At 32.3% G+C, this 15,134-nt stretch overlaps 1 protein-coding gene across 3 annotated transcripts in view; it reads right to left on the bottom strand.

The window, feature by feature from the left end:
• LOC113521893 (receptor-type tyrosine-protein phosphatase kappa) overlaps positions 1-15,134 on the bottom strand; it is a 207,966-nt gene that overhangs the window by 100,804 nt on the left and 92,028 nt on the right. For 2 of the 3 annotated variants that reach the window (XM_026907551.3, XM_031909825.2), the window contains exon 3: positions 10,001-10,539. In XM_026907551.3, the coding sequence (XP_026763352.1) occupies positions 10,001-10,196 (196 nt within the window). In that variant the 5' untranslated portion in view covers positions 10,197-10,539. Of the gene's footprint in view, positions 1-10,000; positions 10,540-11,986; positions 12,080-15,134 lie in introns of those variants that run through there. The other variant, XM_031909824.2, reaches the window with a different exon arrangement.

The following is a 15,134-nucleotide window of genomic DNA, read 5'->3' as shown; positions in this document are numbered from 1 at the left end:
TTTTATTTCTTATACATATATGTTTAATACTATTTTTTATGAACATGCTCAATATTTTTCATATTCTTTCCTTCAAGCAAACTTACATAATATATGTATTTTATCTACTGTTACAAAAGCGAATTTAGAAACTTATCTATTATTGTAAATTTACTATTTTTCGGTAGGGCAATAAAATATCATATATTTAATAAAAAAAGTTTTATATCTATACTAGTATTATGTACGTTTGTTTGTAATGGATAAACTCAATAACTACTCAACTGATTTTAAAAATTCCTTCATCTATAGAAAACTACATAATCAGCCAGTAACGTACGTAAAAAAAAACAAATACAGATCTAGACGCAGCGGCAGTGAGTCCAGCCAAGTTATAAAAAATGGGAATGATGATGCAGCAGCCGAGTATAATATTACACGAATCATTTCAAGCTACTTTTGATTCCCTCACAAATCGAAACTTATTTAAACTTATTTACTTTTATTACATTATTATCTATTGCAAGAATATAACCCAAAGGTATCTAATATTTGCCTTTACTACTTTGCCTATACTGATGCACAGACAGTGGGATGGGTGACGTATAAACATTAACGCCAAAGGATTGTGGTCCAACGACTACCAGAAAACCTATGAACAAAGGAATTAGGAACTCCACTAAGAAATAAATAGAACTGACAGGAAATGAAGTATAAACGGAATGAAAGAATGGATGGAAAGGAAGAAAACTAAGGAAACTAGCTAAATAATTAAAATAATTAGATACATAACCAGGAATTTAATATCCGGGAAAAGCGTGCTCATAAGGGGGAGCCACAATAAAAAAAATTGCCTATTTAATATAATATACTAGTTTACTAACTGCTCGTGCGAAGCCGAAGAGGATCGCTAGATTATCTATAAAGGAATGATACAACATTTCTTAAAATCTATCCAGGGATTTGATTGCTTCAATATCTACTTATAATTACGTCTCATATCACAAGACTCATACGTGTGTTTACACGTGAAAACATTCCCCAGGGGCTCGAGTAGAAAGAAAATAGTACTGAATTAACTGTGAACTAGTTGGCAAAAATCAACGGACAACAGACATAGGTCGTTATTTGTATGGCGACGTCATTCATCTTGACCTAGACGCGGCCAACAGCCTTTCCAGACTATTTTCGTCCAACGAACTCGGGGAGAATGATGCGTAGGTACTTCACTGTGCTGAATCAGTAACAACTTTCTGTTGTGTTCGTTTGTTTTCAAGCTACATCAAATAGAATGTGGTACCTACACAGTTAGATTACATTTGTTTGTTGTATTATGCGCCATCTTCGTTAGTTGACCAATTTTTGGTAGTTAATTTTTTAACCGATTTTAAAAGGGAAAAAGGCTGGTTTTGAATATTTTACCGTTATTTTGTGGAAGTCTGTAACACTGGTTAGTTGATTTGTTTAATTACACTACTATAGATATGATTATTACCACTGTTTTGTTAGTATATTCCGTAATATCTTCACTAAACGTGAGTCGATTTCGAATTCTTTTTTAACTGAGAGGATTCATACTATTTCCATATTGTTCTAATGCTTTATCAAAAAAAGTGTTGTTATGCTATAATATTTAGTACAATAGTTGCATCAGTGACATTTTTGTCTAGCATTTATTCTGAATTACTCGAATTTAAAAAAATAATTTACCCATATTATAATATTGCCTCAATATTTGTATATGAAACAATAAACAAAGGAATGGATTTATATCAATATCAAGTTACGCGATAGAATAGTCTACAACTCAAAGTAAGTCATTACTCACAAACGATATTAAAGTTAAAATCTGATTTTGACTTCAAATTTAGAACTTTTTCTTTTTGAAGTAATTTGAAAATAAATATGACAACTCTGCAACGAAAACAGCATTCCGCGAGATTTCAAAGGTGTAGGAGTAGGACCACTGCCTCTCTATACACTGTGACGTTATTATGAATGTATACGAAGTTGCGTGATTTTTCTCTTCGCCTTTCCCAACATTTGCAATATTTCACACGTGGGTTGATATATTACGTAGTTAGTCCACCCCTACACGATAATTAATCATTGGATGCATATTCTTAGTGTAATTTTAAAGGAGGCGTTGTACTTTATTAAAAATATTATATTTTGCAATCTTTGTAATAATAACTAATCAATCAAATCTTGACGGTAAGTAGCTTGTTATTGCACTAGGGTGAGTTTGCGTTTTTTAAATAATTAGAAACTAACGTAGATTATATAGATAGAGTGTCTTCGCACAAATGTATCGTCAAAATAGGCCAACTTTTATATCCATGTGCGTTTGAATAGGGTTACCATAATGCATATTTATTATTTAGTATATGGTAGAAAGTATATTATAAGGTTAAGTCGAGAAACAAAAACAAAAATTACAAATATACAAATATATAGGAAATAACAGGGTAAAGAGTGCATAATGATTCGTAATGATTTTTATATTTACTTAATGCTTTGATTTATATCTGAGTATATAAAATATATTTTTGTTTTAAAATCATTTAAAGTGGCCGCCATTGTAATAAATACATGAATATTAACAAGTAAGTAACAATACGTACATATATGTATATGTACGTATTGTTACTTACATGTTAATATATATGTATATATTTATATCAGAAAAAGTAGACCTGAATACAAATTTACAAAGTCGACCCGATCTGGGAAATTTTTAATCCAATTACTTGCAACACCGAAAAAAATTGTTTTAATTAAAAAAAAAATATGTGTCAAATTTAGTCAGCCGAACGTTAAGCTAGCTAATCAAATTTTGACCTGTTTTTGACACTCGTTGCTTTATCTATATATAATTCACGAGACGAAAGAACGGTGTATTTTAAACGTCTAGTCTATTTTATTATATCGTCTTATCTTATTACGTCTACATTATTCGTTCGTAGCAACGCTGCCTGGTGTTGACAGTTTCTAGGCCATCTTTTTTAGTTACAATACAACATCCTGATGATTAATATTATACTTTATAATGCAAAATATTGCACTGAAGCATTTTTTTTTATTTTATTTCAGTATATATTTAGATACTAAAGTATAATGAAACAATATACATAATACAAAATAAATTACTACACACAACTGCATAAAAACAACACAGTAATATGTCTCTACTAATACTATAAAGGGTAAAGATTTGATTATTTGTTTGTTTGTAATGGATAAATTTAAAAACTACTCATTCGATTTTAAACATACTTTCAACTAAGGAAAGTGACATTATCTACAAGTATCATTATCTACCTGTGCGAAGCCGGGCCGGAACGCTAGTCATAAATATTAAAATATTCATGTTCGATTTGTCTATTTTTTCATGTATTATTTGTAATACTATCAAGTACACATTCGGTAATCCTATTTGCTACTTTCATTTGTTTTACTGAAAATCAGTACTAAGGCATTAAGTATGCCTTAATGCCTTAGTACTGATTAGTAAATGCCTAGATATATAATTGAATGGTGATCATTCTTTTTTTTATGCAACTTAGAATGGTAAACAAGCTGACGGCCCACCTGATGGAAAGTGGTAACCGTCGCCTATAGACATGAGCAGTACCATGGACATAACAGAGTATACTGTTTGGCCATGACACCCCACATGCGTTGTTATTCCTGAGGATTCAGGTGTTAATCCTCTGTACCCTGTTATCTTTTTTTTTACTTTTATAATTGGTTCCTATTAAATGTTTATACTGTAATTGCTAATGGTATGCGCCAAATAAATATTTTTCTATTTTTTCCCCTTTTAAATACAAAAAATAAGCAATATAGTATATGATAGAAAATAAATTGAACATCAAGTAGTCACCACAGATGGGATAATGGAATGAAAACAGTGAATTTCGCTCCCGCAGTGTATCCCTATTTTATGTCCCATTTCCTGACAAGTTAACTTACGTTGAAGGTACAATAAAAATCTATTAACATAAATAAATATCATTGATATAATATATTATTTACTAGTTATAAGTACAGATTTAAAAATCGGTTAAGACAGTATTGGGTATACCGATAAATATCATGTTTATATGCATGTCTTTGTATACAATTACATGTATAAAAAAATAAAGTTAATGTCTAAGATTTTTTTTATATGGATGATAATGGAATAGTAACCCCGCCTGCGCTAACGGTATACACTGGCGGGGCACCAGTGAGGGATGATAGGTGAGGATGAAAGCAGGTCAGTTGGCTCATAGTGATGAATTCATAAAAACAGCTACTTGAAGTACCGCATAAAATTTGGCATTTTTTTTGATCCCTTAATTTTTTCCTCTGGTGTATTATAGGTTATACTGTAACTACTTTAAACAGTATTAGTTTATACTGTGTACAAAATCATCTACGTATAGGTACTTCTGACAAGATATGGCAGAGAAATTCCAGTGTATGGAGGCATGACACCATAGGTTTCATGAATGGTAACGCATGAGGGGCACCATGGGTATTCAGTGTTCAATGGGCGACGCCGTTCTGTTGCATATATAAAAACGGTGGTTACCTCTTTCAATTAAGTGGACCGTCAGTTCATACTTAGAATGTTGAACAAACATTCGATAATAATAAAATACTACCCTATTATCACAGATATTTGTAGAAATATAAACACAATACGAGAAATATTTATAATGTCTTTTTAATGTCTATCTACATTTTTCACTAGTTCACTATTCTACAGCGTTTAAAAAGGAATGCATTCTTGTGGAAAATTTGAAGATACCAGCTTATTTTTAGATTCAAACCGGGGTATTCCGTGACGTAGTATATAGCCGATGCCAGACGCACAAGCAATTCGAATAACAATCTGATCGTATATTTTATTGGCAAAATATGTGGGATTCCCGTTTTATAGCTGTACTTCTAAATCTTTTATGTATCGAAAGTACGCGGATCTTGTGGTTGTTTGTATTTGAATCGATTACTCGATGAAGTGAGTTTATGCAACTCGCTGCATGAAAGAATAGAATTAAATGCAGATAGATTTCTGATCGTGTAGATATACAACTTAATTTTAAAGATTATTCTTGAATGTAGATAGATAGATAGATACTCTTTATTGTTTCCTCCAAAAGATTACAACAGTAAACCTATTATAAATATAAATAATTACAAGAAATAATCACTATAAGAAAACAATGGGCGACCTTATCGCTAAAAGCGATCTCTTCCAGGCAACCTTTGGATGGAAAGGAGTAATTATAAACTGTATATCACATTTATGCTATTTTTTTATTATATTTATTTCACTTTTATTGACCTTTATGGTCAATAATAGAATAGAAGTTAGCGCGACAAATCGGTTATTTATATTTATAATCTCACAAATAAAATACTAAGATAAATATTTATATACTATATTTTAAGCTATACTAAAATAATATAATGTTATAAGAGATTTTTTTCTTATAACGGAATTAAATTATCACAAAGAAATTGTACTATTTTCTTTCTACATTTGGCGTTCGAAAAGATAAATAGATTGTCCACAATTGATCACGATTCGGCAGAAAATATAATTTAGACAAAACGCTATTATTGGACTTAAGTTCGACAGTATGCTGCCAAAATATAAAAGAAAAAGTTTAGTATAGATATAGTTATATTAAGATGTTATTGGAGTTGACAATAAAGGGTATTTATTGTTTATTACGTCTTGTGGTTACGGCATAGAATGGGCTACCCCTTCCCTTCCCGTGGGTGTCATAAAAGGCGGTTAAGGGAAGTTAATGGTCGAGGGATGGGCAGCAGCGTCCCTTTTAAAACATTAGCAAAGCCTAACTGCGGTTGCTAACTAGCAAAACTCCCCTTATAGAGGAGGCTTATGTTGAACAGTGGAAGGTTAACAAAAAAATGTTAAATTCCACTAGTAGAACACTCTCTTAATAGAAAGAACACAAATGATTTCAATTACAACCTTTTTTTTATACAACTTAGAATGGCAAACAAGCTGACGGCCCACCTGGTGGAAAGTGGTAACCGTTGCCTATAGACATGAACAGTACCATGGACATAGCAGAGTATACTATTTCACCCATGATACCCCCCATACGTTGCCATTCCTGAGGACTCGGGTGTTATAGCTCTGTACCCAGTAAATTCACGCCATATCCCACCCTTCAAACCGAAACACAGCCATGCAAACACTACTGCTTCACGGTTGAAACACGAATGGGACAGAGGTATCCAAGCAATCGACTTTTGTATAAAGTCTCCCTCTAGTAGTATATATATAATCATTTCAATACAGTTTGCATGACCGACCATTCATAAATAAAGACCGCATCATAAAAATGAGCTAATAAATTATCGCCTACTAAATACCGGGGTTTCATCAGAACTGTACTGTTTCACATGACAGTTTGCCGGAAGGCATAAAATGTAAAACAAAATATTACTGAAAAACAAAAACAATTCCTGAGAATAACGACGCGATCATGAAATATGCAGAGTGACCTCGGCAGTGCTTTATTTTTATTGGGATAAAACGAACAGCCGACCGCATTTGGGTCGGGAAGGTAGACTGGAGCAAACCACTAATGTCCCTGTGTGTTTATCTTTTTGCCATTCTACTCCCAGTAGGTTTCCCATTCTATTAAAATTATGAATGTGAAAGGTTGTAAAGATATTTGTACGTTAACATATATGTTGTTTCTAAATTATTTAATTACGTTTTTAATATAAATAGTAAATAGGCGCGTAAATATTACGTGAGCAATAATACTTCCATATAAGTTTAAATAAAATTAAGTCCTAACCGAAGGACTTCCCGTCGCTCCGTCAAAATCAGCATTGTAGCTCGTCGGATGCTACATAACGTTGAGCGGGGACTATTTTGGCCAACATTACTTAACACCTTTACTTCCTCTACATGTTATGTATGAACTCTGTATGAAGCTTCTTTGTAAGTCCAAAAATATTTCCTATTCAGGAAAGTTTATTCAAAGTATGTATTGTCATTATAAATCACATTTATAGAGTGGGTGAGTAATTGTTAATAATGGGGTTCAATTTCCCTCGACCTCCTCGCGGTCTTTTTTGGAAACCAGCATGCTTAATTCTAAGTAAATTCATTACAGTTGGCTAACTGATCTATCTGCTTTTGCATCCTTATCAATCATCTCTCACTGGTAGTCGCCCAGCGTATACCACTAGTGTAGGCGGGGATACCATTCCATTATCGTCACTTAAAAAAAAAATACTTATACATAAGGTATTTGAATGAAATGTGGTAAATAGATATATAATAAAATAAGATACATAATACGATACGTACATTCATACATACATACATATCTGTCATGCCTGTCTCCCATTAGGGTAGGCAGAAACAATGGAACGCCAAATGCTTCGATTCAAACAAACCTTCGCTTCTTTCACATTTATCAATCTTTTCATACACGCTCGCCGGTTAATACGATACGTATTATTGCAAAAATAATCACAAAATAAACAATAAGGTTGAAATGAATATTTGTTAAGTAATATTATAAGTAAGTAAGCTAGTACTCATATTTCATTAAAGAGCAATGTAACTTAATAAGCCAGAATTGAATTTCTCCCGGTAAACTTTTTCTTTTGTTGTAAACAAAAACCCGAAACGCTGTACACTGATATACATATAAAATAAAAAAAAATATTTTATACAGCTTAGTATGGCAAACAAGTTTTTTTTTATATAACACAGTGAGCAAACGGGCATGCGGCTCACCTGATGTGAAATGACTACCCCCGCTTATGATCACCCGCAACACCAGAAATATTGCAGGTGTGCTATCGGCTTTTTAAAAAAGAATATGCTCTTTTCTTGAAGGTTATGTTATGAAGTTCACAGTTAACCTGATAGAGTGGTAATCATCCACTATAGACGTGAAAAGAAACTTGGATATTACAAAATACACTGTGACACCTGCAATTGCAAATTCCAGAAGTAAATAGCCCCCAGTCGTTTGGCTCGGTACCGTTCCCTATGGTTTATAATGGTCAATAGGGGAGGCCTATTCTCAACAATGGATGATTAACGGCTGATATGTTAGTAATGGAAACTGAGAATCCCATTGCTAGCAATATACCCAACCAGGTCGACCTCCTCGCGGTTCTCCCTTGAAACTATCATGGTTAATTCCTGATGAACTCATCATGATGGGCTAATTGGCCTGTTTTCATTCTCATCTATCACCCTTCACTGGTGCTCCGCCAGCGTATCCCGTTAGCGCAGGCGGAGTTACCATACCATTTTTACCCATCAAAAAAAAAAGGCTGATATGATTGTTATACTATATCATTATATTTTATACAAATACATATTGTTATTTACTAATACTATTAATAGATAGTCAATTAATTGTTGTTGACGTTGTTATAATTCAATTATTAAATGTTAGTATATTTATTTTAATAAATACAATACAATATTTTATAGTACAATGTTAATAAAATATTGTCACGTAAATGCTAATTAAATTTTCGGAATGTCAATTGTTTCAAATTTGAATTTAAGTATTGTAATTGATTCGATCATGTTTCCGTTATATATTTTTTGTATTTATAATTTTTGGAGAGGGCAGTAATATAGAATAGACTGGCTTGCATTCATTCCTGCTTTAATTTTTGCCGAGGGAACACGTATTAAACCCACGTATTCAAGATTAAAAATATCTTTAATTTTGATAATAGCCGGTAAATAATCTTCCAGCCATGATATTGATAATAATCATCACTGTGACACTTACAGTGTCTCTAATGCGTTGCCATTCTAACATGGACTAATTAGACACATAAATAATTAAGTAGGTATAACTTGTATTTGAAATTATATTTCATTGTAATATTTTGATAAAATAAACCATAAATAATAATAGGAGTTGTCTTAAATGTAATTAATAGATACGAGTATTTATATAATAATTAATTTAAAGAAATTTAATATTGTAATACATTGGAATATTAATATAATTATTTCATTAATGTTTATGTAAATTAATATTTTGGTGATTGATAGACACTTCTAAGCTTTGTATGCTATTGTATACGGCGAAATAATAATAATAATAATTTTTATTATTCCACCACAACCATATTATACACTAATTAGCAATATATTAAACATTAAAAAATAAATTATAACATTTAATTATATAACTAACATAATCAATATCATCATCATCATATCGGCCCTTAACCGTCCACTGCTGAACATTGGCTTCCCCTTGGGGGGTTTCGCCAGTTAAAATTATATAATATATATTATAACTTTGTTTTTGGCAAATAAAAAATATTTATATTACTAAACAAACATACGTTTTTTGCTATTTCTTATGTCGTTATTAATATAAAATCAAGTTTATTCCAATTAATTGTTACGGAATTTGGTATACATGTAATATTTGGAATGAAGATGGGCCACTTTGTATCCTAGTCAATCAACATTAATCCGGTAACAAACTAGTTATAAAAAACTAGTTTATATATATATATATATTTTAAAGTACTTTATAAATATCTTCAAATAAATCCTATTATCATTACAAATGCGAAAGTTAATGAATATGTATGGATGTTGGACTAAACCTATTGAACTTAACTAAGTTGACAAGAGTAATGAAATTTAGTACACGGACTGAGGGGGTAAGGGATTATTATTGATGCGGACTACCAATCCCATTGCTAGCAATAAACCCAGTTAGGTCGACCTCCACGTGATACTCCCTGTAAACAATCGTGCTGAATTCCAGGTGAATTCATCACGATGGGCTAACTGACGTGCTTTTATCCTCACCTTCTATCCCGCAGTGGTGCCCCACCTGCGTATACCGTTAGTGCAGAGGAGATAATCATTCCATTATAATCCATTAAAAAAAAGGTACACGGATTTACATGATTGATATATACGGGCAAATCCGCGGGAAACATTTATTTTTATTATTTTATTAGCATTATTACTCACCAAAAGATATGAGGCCGCTGTTCAGCATAGTGAGCTTGATGCTGTTCGGTATAGACACAAGACTCGTTGTGCCCGACGTGCGCATATCTTTCTTCTTCGGCTTCTTCTCCATGTCGTACCTGGTGGTGGACCGCGACCGGTGTTTCCTTTGGCTGGTCGCTACCGACGTACCTCGCTGCCCGGTCCGCGACGACATTTCGACCAAACGATTATAACTCCACCAATTTAAATACCACACAACGGAACCTTAATTCCTTTACTAACACATATCCACTTAAACAACACCGATTATTACATACCAGCACAATTCACTTTTAATACAAAAATTGGTATCACTAGAAGCGTTTAAAAATAGCCCTAATTATTTATAATTAGTAAGCGTAATAATAACTTTATATCAAAACATTAATATATACACTTTGTACAATTCGACGCGTTCGCTGCTGATGGTAACATGTAAGGGAGTTATGATTTTAGTTTATATATCATAATAATACTGTCATGTTGTTTAGTTTGTTTGTGCTCTGCGCAGACGCCACCTGTAACAAAGGAAAAGATTGTAAGAAAACGGTGAAACCTATAGAAAACAAAGCGACAAATTAACAAACAAAATGTGATGATTGATCAAGAAGATATTTCATTTCGAAATTGAAACGAAAAATTTGGAATTAAAAAGTCCTTTAAAGTTCCAATACTGTATTGAAGTAAATTACCGAAGATCGATTTATTATTTATACAGTACTAGATGTTCCGGTGAAATTTATATCATCTACAACGCCATCTATTAAAAGAAATTCGAAGTAGCGATTCCTATACAAAATTAATTATTTTTAATTTTTAGATTTTGCAGCTCGATTTAAAGTCGATCAAAGTCTGAAAGTGTCCCTCCAAATCCGGATGGATAGTATCTCTACTATTTCAAAATTGTACTGTCACCCAACATTTTTTAAAACAATAGGACACAAATGGATTTTACGGCGGATAGATTGACGACTGGCAATCTGGTAAAAAAATAAAATCAATCAATCAACCTATTAATAGAGGTGATCAATTCTCTGTGGTGCTTCAGGGATTGCTATTAATTCCGTTTTGACTTACTGCTTTAAATACGAGTATTATATACGTATGTTACAAACAATAACTAAAGTAAAATATATTTTGGATTACCCAAATTAAAGTGCAATAAAGAATATATATATATATTTGAACTCCTTTATTTTTTAGTCATAACGCATACATATATATCGTTATATTGCCTATATATATAGTTATCGGTTCTTCGAGTTATGTGACCAACTGACTACCACTTCAGCTTGCTTATTTTTCGAGCTAGGATCATGTTCCACAAAAAAATCTGATTTTAATTGTGGCAAAATAAGTAATTTTAATTTAAAAATTACAGAATCGATTTTTATAGAATTTCTATGAGACCAATCAGACAGTATATCTTTTAAGATAAAAAAAAAGGATTTTCCAAATTGGTATCTTACACTGGAGTTACAAGGTAATAAACATAAAAAAATATATAACCGAATTGAGTGCGCCGTTCTTTTTGAAAATAATTGAAAATTGGCATTCGCATACTATTCATATTTTAAAACTAATAAAATAGACCAACAACCGGAACATTTTGTATACACATTACATCTTAAATATTTAAGTTTAGAACACGGAATGAATGTTTACATTTTAATCCGCAATAATCATGATTATACTTGCACAAAAAGACTGCTTCTTCGATGTTCAGGAAATTAATATGAAATAACACACAATAAACCCGATTGATTAAAAAAAAACAATAATAATAAATAAATATTGACTCAAAGCTGCATACATGAAAAACTACATTTGAATTGAGAACGTGCTTCTTTTTGAACTCCGTGAAAAAATCACAAGAATCCACAGCTGTGAGCAATAAATTTTATATAAGACACTGTTCTAATTTATGTTACATATCACCGGATGATGACAATATGATATACCTACTTGCATATGCACACTTTTAATTACACATACACTTAAGAAATTTTTAAATTATAATAAGAGACAATTACAACGATAATCCGGACCGTACCGAGACGCGCTTCGTTGCAAACTGACTAATTTACCATCTATCAATGGCGGAGATAATGCCAACGACAGACGCCAGTGGCTTCTTGCTACCTTGCCAACAATACACAAATCTTAGTATATACATATAACAGCATAATATTTAAAATTGTTGAGACGGAGGACTTCTGCCACATTTATAGTGTGCTTATTAAAGCATTAAATTCTATTAAGAATTTAATGAAAATTTAAACAAACGAACAATTTGATCCGAACAGTCTGCTGATGTCTAATAGTAGCTGGGAAGGGCTTAATAATAATACGGACTAACAATTACATTGCTGTCAGGACTACCTCCATGTGGTCTCCTCCTGGAAAGTATTATGCTGAATTCCAGGTGTATTCATCACGATGAGCTAACTGACCTGCCTTTTCATTCATTCATTACCTAACATCCTTCACTGGTGCCCCACCAACGTATACCGTTAGTGCAGGCGAGGTTAGCATTCCATTGAATGGATAATCCATTTAAAAATATATTAGTTACATATCTGATTTGCTACTTTTTTATTATACCATGAGGGTGGCAAACAAGCATCCAGCCTGTCTGATGGTAAACGGTCACTGTAGCCTTTGGACAAATGTAACTCTAGAGATATCACGTGTGCATTGCAGTCCTTAATACATTCTTTTTGAACAACTTCATACTATGATGTACCGTACTCTAGGAAAAATCTCTCGTCGACAATGCTCGTAGCCGTCTTTAATTCGAGTCAAGAGAACCAAGCTGGTATTCAGATGCTCCGGCTCACAGTTGAGACCAGTCCTTCATGAGAGGCCGGACTTGCAACTTGTACAATAATAGCCTTTGTCTCGGGCTGAAGTACCGTTTCGTTTTATTAGGCACTCCAAGATACTCAGCACTGTAGAAGCTCTGAACTCTACAATCCTGGAGATATCTAATTTAATTTAATTTAGAGGTGTTCCTGTAATAATTTCAACAAAACTTGGTTACCTTTACATCAGACTATACGTCTTTTGTGAAATTATGCACATGTGATATTTTTACCTTACATTTTTCTTTCCATTTTGCATCGAACATTTCAGTGATCAATCAATTACATAGCATTGAGAATTGATGAATATTTTTGTTTTCACTCCATATTGAATTTTGCACTGTTTTATTTACGTTGCAAGAATAAAATACATTTTTTTTTAACTCAAAAAAAAAAGTTCTTAATTCGATTGTATTTTATGTTTGTTTTTTCTTTTGAAAAGTTCTTTATTTATCATAATTTATTACAAATATATTGATAAATTCCAGTATACGTTAGCCTAGAAGTTACAATCAGCTAATAAACCGTTTGACGAGTAATATGCGTTTATTCAAACATTTAAAAAAGAGATACAAGCATGTAAAATTTTTCACAATTTAAAAAACCTACATTAAGTGATGTAACTCAATAAATATAATAAAAAAAAAGCACAAAATGCATATATTTGTAAATAATGCATTATAACAAAAATCATACATTTAATTTATGTTTACGTTTACCTCATAACTACGTCAGTTATTAATCGATTTGGAATATTATTTTTTTATCTCATGGGATATATATACCAGAGGGGGACTTTGTACAAAAGTCGATTGCTTGGGTACCTCTGTCCCATTTGTGTTTCTACCGTGAAGCAATTGTGTTTTGTCATGGCTGTGTTTCAGTTTGAAGGGTTGGATATGGCGTGAATTTGTAGGGTACAGAGGAATAACATCTGAGTTCTCAGGTATGGCAACGCGTGGGCGAAACAGTATACTCTGTTATGTCCATGGTACTGCTCATGTCTATAGGCGACGGTTACCACTATTCATCAGGTGGGCCGTCAGCTTGTTTGCCATTCTAAGTTGTATAAAAAAAAATGTACAGATAGGTTCTATTATTATTATATAATAATCTATAATTTGTATATTATATTTTATCTGTGCCTCTAAACATGAACTGCACCGTGAACTTTACCGAATACGTTGTGTATACATACATACTTAAAATACATAATTAAAACTATATCTATATATTAATACTATCAATATATTCACGCCAATTCTTACGCAAAGGGAATCGAGTGTCAAAGGTCTTATCCTAACATACCTATATAATTATGTGGCTTCATTAATAACTCGTCTCGTATATATGGCAGTTCTGAGGACCTTAACTACAGAACTGAATAATATATTACCTACTTTGTGCCCTAATTCTGTTCTTAAATACCTACAACGTCTATCGTGATAGCCTTTCTGTATACCTGCATTCACTTTCGTATGGTGCATGTTCTTTCATGTAACATTGGTCCCATATGCCATAACTAACGTAGTAAGTCCATTTTTATCCCCCCATTCTTTAAAAATGTTTGTCCTGTCAGAATACATATTGTATTTAGAAACAATGTTATTTGTGAATTATCGTACAGCCACTGTTTTATTTTATTCTACACATGAGGTTTGTTCTTGTTTTTTTTTTCTTTTATTATTGTTGTTTTTTCTGACCTATCGTTTTGCGCATATTTTTGTATTATATTATATTACCCTAAATGTTAATTTAGGATCTTGATGGACAAAGTGATGCGGTGCTTATTGAAACTCAGAGATTCTGCTTCTGCAGAAACATCAAGTTGAACTGACATCCTTTTTCATTTCCATAACACTGACACCGACTGATTTCAACTAAACTTTATATATAAATGTAAGCTTTTTTTTTAATGTTGTTATTACTTGCAGTCTAAGTAAAGATAAGTGTTATGGATTATTGAAATACATTTTCATTCATTCATTCATTTTATTTGTGCAGAATTACATTATTTACACAAAAAGTAATAAAGTTTCGATTTAGAACGTACGTTGTGTGCATTATCGCGATCCAAGAAAAGTTTCCATCAATTCTCGTTATTGGTTCACTGCAACATTAATCAACTCTACACAAAACAGCTGCAGATAATAAAAAAAAAAAGTTAAACTGACGAGACAGGTGGTATTTACTTTTTTTACAGCAATCTTTTGCGACGTGCTCAATCCCAATTCCATTTGACGATGTGC

The sequence above is a fragment of the Galleria mellonella genome, unplaced genomic scaffold, assembly GCF_026898425.1.
Source record: "Galleria mellonella isolate WM207_F2 unplaced genomic scaffold, CSIRO_AGI_GalMel_v1 utg63, whole genome shotgun sequence".
NCBI lineage: Eukaryota > Metazoa > Arthropoda > Insecta > Lepidoptera > Pyralidae > Galleria > Galleria mellonella.
This window is presented reverse-complemented; position numbering and strand designations above follow the sequence as displayed.